General features: G+C 50.8%; 1 protein-coding gene across 1 annotated transcript; it reads left to right on the forward strand.

Annotated features, from left to right (window-relative positions):
• Positions 1-5: 5 nt before the first annotated feature.
• Positions 6-4,476, forward strand: NOL12 (nucleolar protein 12). Its single transcript, XM_048302121.1, has 6 exons — positions 6-129; positions 228-333; positions 432-480; positions 907-1,049; positions 1,914-2,014; positions 2,615-4,476. The coding sequence occupies exons 1-6, from the start codon at positions 50-52 to the stop codon at positions 2,784-2,786; spliced, it is 651 nt and encodes a 216-aa protein (XP_048158078.1). The 5' UTR covers positions 6-49; the 3' UTR covers positions 2,787-4,476.
• The last annotated feature ends 1,558 nt before the right edge of the window (positions 4,477-6,034 follow it).

Here is a 6,034-nt window from a genome sequence, read left to right on the forward strand (position 1 = left end):
GCGGCGTTCCGCCGGAAGGGGCGGGCGGCAGCGGCAGCGTGGGGCCGCCATGGGCCGCAAGAAGAACAAGAAGGGTCCGGGCGGCCGCGAGGGGCGGCTGGTGGTGACTTTCGACGAGGAGCGGCGGAGGTGAGGCCGGGCGGGCCCAAGGGCGGGAGGCGCGGAGCGGGGAAGGAAGGCATCCCCCGGCTGCTAAAAGCCGGGGGGTTCTGTGTTGCCGGCGGCAGGGAGTACCTGACCGGCTTTCACAAGCGGAAGGTGGAGCGGAGGAAGGCGGCGCTGGAAGAGATCAAACGGAAGCTGAAGGAGGAGCAGAGAAAAATGAAAGAGGAGGTGAGGGAAGGGTCTTGTGTCCCCCCTCGCCAGGGCGGGCAGTGAGCGGGGCAGGAGGGGCGGGCAAAGGCGCCTCATGACCTGTTTCCATTTCTCAGCGGCACCAGGAGTACCTGAAGATGCTGAGCGAGAGAGAGGAGGCACTCGGTACGTGCTGGGCCCTCGGTGGGGAGGGAGGTGGGCGCCCGTGGTCCGACAGCCTTGGCTGGGTAATGAGAGCTGGGGCAGGGATGCTCGCACGCTGTCCCACAACAACAGCTGCTCGGTCCTGTCGTGTCCCCCAGACAAGCTGGGCAGCAGTCTGGGTGGTAACCCCGCAGCCCTCTGGCACAGGAGATCATGAGTGTTGTACAGAAAGGAAGGAGCAGGAGGACGTCTCCAAGGTGTCACCAGGTCCCCTCAGGGAGGAGAAGGAGCTTGCCCTCCAGGCTTGCAGTGCCAAGCCTCTCTGCCCTTTATCCCTGCGTGCCAAGGCAAGGTGTCGCCCCTGCCCAGCATGGTGCGGCAGGAACGAGTGAGTTTACCTCGTGAAAAGCTGGGCACTTTGCAGTGCAGCATTTCTTGTGTCCCCAGAGGAGGCTGATGAACTGGAGCACTTGGTGACGTCGCGGACAGAGTCTGTGAACATCGACCACCCAAACCACATCGTAACAGTGACCACCATCAGTGACCTGGACCTCTCCGGGGCACGCCAGCTGGGACTGACCAGCCCCGTGGTAAAGCCTGTTCCTACCTCTCTCTGTCAGCTGTACACGCTCCTGGGGCTGGTGAGGTAGGGCTGGTGCTCTCTGAGTATGCCCAAGGCCTTGCAGCTGGCTGGGAACAGGGATGAAAAGGGAAACTCATAACTTGTCTATTTTTCCACAATTTAAATTGGTCCTCTAAAGAGAAGGAAACGTCCTGTGTGAACAGCTCACTCCAAACCTCCCTGGAATCCTTTGCTAGTCCCGACTGACCATGGTTAAAGGAAAAGTGTTACTGGACTGGATGGCAACAGTGTATAGTACTTTAAAAACTGATACAACACAAGCAGCAAGATTTCAGACTTTGCTGCGTGGGCTGTCCTCAACCTCTTTCCTGTGCCCTGTTCAGAAATATTACTGTTAGCATGAGGAGGGATTTCTCTCTGCATAATCCCGTGCTTGGACCACAAATAAGGAAACCATTCAGTTCTGGTTGTGGTCACTTTTATTCTCAAAAGATCTCTAAGATCTTGTATTTTTTTCGTAGAGACTCTCAGCTACTGGTTGTGCTTACATTTGTAATGTCATCTAATCTGCAAATCCACTCAAAGAGGTCTTAGTAGTAATTTAAGCAAAAGCCAAGACCTTTGGTTCATAGTTTAAACTTCAATCGCATGGCCATTAAGATCATGCTGAAGTTTTTTGGATCTTGGGGTGGATTACTGTAGGACATCTCTTTGGTTGTGCCTTTCTGCGGGAAAGGAAACCTTGACACTTGGACAGTGAGGGATGTGGAGAATTAAAAAACCTTCATCTGTGACTAGTTAGTTCACAAAACAGGATGAAACCAAGAAGGCGAAGGAAACGCCAGAATCACAAAAGTGCTTTCTTTTTAAGGGAAAAAGTGATGGATCTGAAGAGGAGAAGGGGGAAGAGGTGGTGAACAAGCCTGTAAGAACAATGCCCAAGAAGTCCAGAAACCCCTTCCTGTCTGAAAAGTATGTATAGATTCCTTCAGGCCGTTGCTGTTCGGCTCTGGCAGCTGATGGGAGCGTTGGGTCCCGGGATGCGCGGCGTGGCCGCCGGAGGGGTGCGGTGCTGCCCGGGCAGGGGCCGGCAGGGGGAGCTGGCGGAGCGCAGCCCGCACGCCCCGCTCCGCTCCCGCGCCTCCCGTGACCGCGCAGGAGGAGCGGGAGGAGGGTGGGCTGCGTCCTCACCTCTTACCTAGTCCTTCATCGCGGCACATTCCGCAGCGTGCTCAGCTTGTCTCTAGGGCTGAAGGTCAGAAGATCCTAAAGCTGAAAGCTCAGGCGTTCCCCACATTTTTCAGTATCCAGGTTTTACAACTGCTTTGGGGGTGTGGAGAGTTACTTTAACTCTGTGGTGTCTGGGCAACACAATGCTCCCAAAATCAATTTTTGTTGTTACTGCATATGGAGACTTGCAGGTTTCATGCACAGCTTGGAGTCCCGCTGGGACTTGCTGTGTCTGGCATCCATTCCTGCTGGGCCACACAGAGCTCTCCAGCTATTGTTGTGGTTTCGCCTTGCTTCTGCAGGCTTTATCCCTAGACATTTTTCTCTTTCTGCCCTGCACAGAATCTCTGCTCTTACTGCCACGCTGCACATGCACAGCCGGAAAAAGACAAAAGGAAAGAGATCCCAGCGTGGGCAGGGCCCACGTAAGAAAATCCAGAAGCCCAGCACAGGGCGAACCACCAAGACTCAGCGACGGAGACTGACGGGCAAAATGGGCCGTGACCAAGATTAACAGAAGCTAATGTTCGGACCACCAGCTGGGACAGTACTCCACATCTGGCCTGCTGCTCACTGGGACCCTGTCATTGTGGGCAAGCACTGTGTTTACTTGGGATTCTGACTAGCAGTGAGTCCGGCTTAGCCTTTCTGTAGCCTCCTGAACGCTGGCCAGGGTGACTAGACGCTCTACCCATTTATTTTTGCAGTGATCTCCAGCTAAGTGTCTGGGTGCCACAGAACCTCTTAAAAACTTCTGCTGAAGGTCACATTCTCTATTTGGCATAACCCTTCTGTCCTTGGGGCCCCCTCTTTCGGAGCTGATACTTGGCTTTATCAAAGAAGACGATCTGGGGCAGAGTCCAACAGGCACATCATTGTCAGGGCAATGTGAGAGACTTGGAAGAGCTCTGCTTGCACTCCTGCAACAGCGCCCTGGCATTTCTGCTGTGCAGTAAATCCTTTTTCCATGGAGCCATAGTGTCATCTTGTCTCGTGTGTTTCTTCACCACACACACAGTGCCACACCTGAATGCAGGGGTGCTTTTTGTTTGGTACTTGTGCCAGGTGAAATTGGGTAACTTTGTGAATAAATTTGAAGTCATTTTGCTAAGAAAAAAAATCTGTGACTTATTTGAAGCACGACAGGAGCTGTGCTAAGGCCGGTACCAACTGGAAAGAGGGGGAAGTAATTCCTGGTGTTTAAAGGATATTGAAATCCATTGGTGCTTGGAAAATGGAATAGCTAGGAGCTATTTCTGTGGCAAGGCAGGGCCAGCTAGAGCAGGAATGGCTCATTCCATTGTCTGCTGAATATGCCGATCGTAACTGCGATAGCTCAGGGGAGTATGAAATGCCCTAATGCCCTTGCTTGAATGTGTGTGGCCCTCTCCAGGGTGGGAGTGGCAGAGGCTGCCCTTGCCCTTTACCTCAGGGTTCCTGCAGTTATTAGCAGCTAATTGCCTTTCTTCTTAGGACCTCAGTGTATGTTTTTTAGCGTGGTTGCCTCCGGCAGAGGGAGAGAAAAATCTTTGCATGGTTGGGATTTAGGAATACTGGTGGCAAAACTGAGTGAATCCTCTGAGGAGGAGAGTGAGCCCACGCAGCATGCTGGCCTCTTTCCTGGAGTATTGTGGAGTATTCTGCCTCTGTCAGCCAGGCCTCCTCCCATGCCATGTGTGCACTGGAAAGGAAATGACAAAGAAAGAAAAGGCCTATGTGTCCAAAACCCACACCAGAAAAATTTGCAACCCAGCAATGGGCAAGTAAATAGATTCCTCATGCCAGAAATGGGAGGGAAAAGAGTAAACCAGTGCCTGAGGCTGCATGGAGGAACATCAGAACGATGCTGATGGCCACCAGCTGCTAAAGCGAATGGCACCAGCCTGATGTATCTCTCCATTGTTTCTTGGAGGGTGTGCACACAGAGCCATCCTCCGGAGTGTGTTAAGGGGGAGGGTATGATCTTAACACTGGCAGCAGCAGCGCAATTTCTGCTGGAGGGAGGGTTCTGGAGGGAACCGGGTGACACACGTGCTTGTGGTAAGATCTGAGGTCCTCTTGCACTTCCCTTTCCCTTCTGAAGAAGGTAATTGCTGGGGAAACGGACACTGTTATCATTGGTGCCTTGGATGCTTGGATTCAGAGTCCCACCCTGGGCTGAGTTCTTGGACGCTAGCACTGGATAAACTCAGTCACATTATTAAGGGCTGTGTGTTGTTTTCTCACCTCCAAAATAGTTCTCAAACGCTGCCTTAAAGGCCATGCCAGAAAGGTCATGGGATTTAATGGGTGACCTTACCTATCCACCTGTCTCAAGTGGTGTTCTTGGGTGTTTCAGAGCTGCAAAAACACAATTCGGGCAAGGCCAAAAGCGTGATGCTGAACTGGATCTCAGCCAAAGAACCCAAGAGGTCCTCTTGGATGACCTCATCATATTCCGGATGAGGTGTTAAGAGTGACTTCTGTTTTTGTCATTTTGCTGCCAGGTGATCTAGAAGAATCTCACTTTTAGTTTGCTGCTTCCCTGGCCTCATAACATCTTTCAGGCTTTCTCAAGTGTCAGCTGAAATGTCTAACAGCCTCTTCCATGCTCTGAAATCTTTCAATTCCTGCTAGAAAAGGAGTTTTGAAATTCAAAAAAACCAAAAAAGTGTATGGAAAAACTGAGAACAGATCTGTTAAATCCTATTCAGCATTAACCATCAGGATTGTTCGCTACACTATTGATTTCTCCATTTGATTGATTAAGGCTGTATTTTGTAATGTGAATTACTGACTCAGCCCTAGCCTGGTGTTTTTGTTATGCACAGGGTGTACAGTCAGGCTACCCCCAGATGTATTGAACTGAGGATATGAGTTTCCACGCACAAGTTAGTGAGTTAAGTGTTTGCCAGACACATCACTCTTCATACCAGACTGGCTTAAAATTCTTGTTTGATGCTTCCACTTGTTTTCAAGATGGATTTGAGCATTATGTTGGTTTTTTTTTCCCCCTGAGCTGCTCAGGAGGAGGCTGCTTCCAAATGTAAGGTACTTGAAAAATGTGAGGTACTTGCAAAAATCAACATGCTAGTGCAGTTGCTGCTCTGTAAAGGAAAAGCAGAGACCAGCAGCTCCCTGTGAACTCCCTTTTCCACAGGCATTTCACACGTGGCTCTGCAGCTGGGTCACCTCGGGCACCTGCACATTGCTGTGCATGTGCCCCAGGCTCACACAGAGATGCAGGGCTTTGACATGGGCTGCCACACTGGGATTGCCATGCATGATGGCTTTCACTGACTAGACTGCGATTCCGCACACATGCACACACAAAAAATATAATTGGGATTACCAAGGATCAAAAGCAGACTGGGAGCCAAAAAGATCAGACAGTTGGAGGAAAATTGGAGCGCAGCAAAAAGGAGGAATGGTTGCAGTGTGTGCATGAGCTGTGTGATAATCAGTGCAGTGTCGTTATTGCTTTTGTAGTGTATCAAGCTCAAGGCTGTACTCAGTACAGTCACACTGCTGCTTCCAGCAGTGTGTTCCAGAAATGAACTCAAGGAAAAAGTTACTGGGAGAGTGACAAGAACTTTTGGGGACTGAATGGGAGCTGAATAATAGGTTGTGTGGGGTAGACAGATTTGAGGAATGGATTGCAGACTGCCCTTAATGAATAAACAAAAAGTGAAATTGGATGTTTTGTAACTCTCACCAGCATCGGGAAGAGAAGGAGTTTGAATTGTAAAAGGAGCAGCGGAGGACAGATGCTAAGGGCGTTAC

This window comes from Corvus hawaiiensis, chromosome 4, assembly GCF_020740725.1.
Source record: "Corvus hawaiiensis isolate bCorHaw1 chromosome 4, bCorHaw1.pri.cur, whole genome shotgun sequence".
Lineage (NCBI taxonomy): Eukaryota > Metazoa > Chordata > Aves > Passeriformes > Corvidae > Corvus > Corvus hawaiiensis.

Excerpts from the sequence above, each read along its gene's own strand:
- NOL12 (XM_048302121.1), top strand. The coding sequence starts at position 50 with ATGGGCCGCAAGAAGAACAAGAAGGGTCCGGGCGGCCGCGAGGGGCGG. Across the intron at positions 334-431 it reads AGAGAAAAATGAAAGAGGAG|CGGCACCAGGAGTACCTGAA; the intron begins GTGAGGGAAGGG and ends TCCATTTCTCAG. Across the intron at positions 1,050-1,913 it reads TGGGACTGACCAGCCCCGTG|GGAAAAAGTGATGGATCTGA; the intron begins GTAAAGCCTGTT and ends TTTCTTTTTAAG.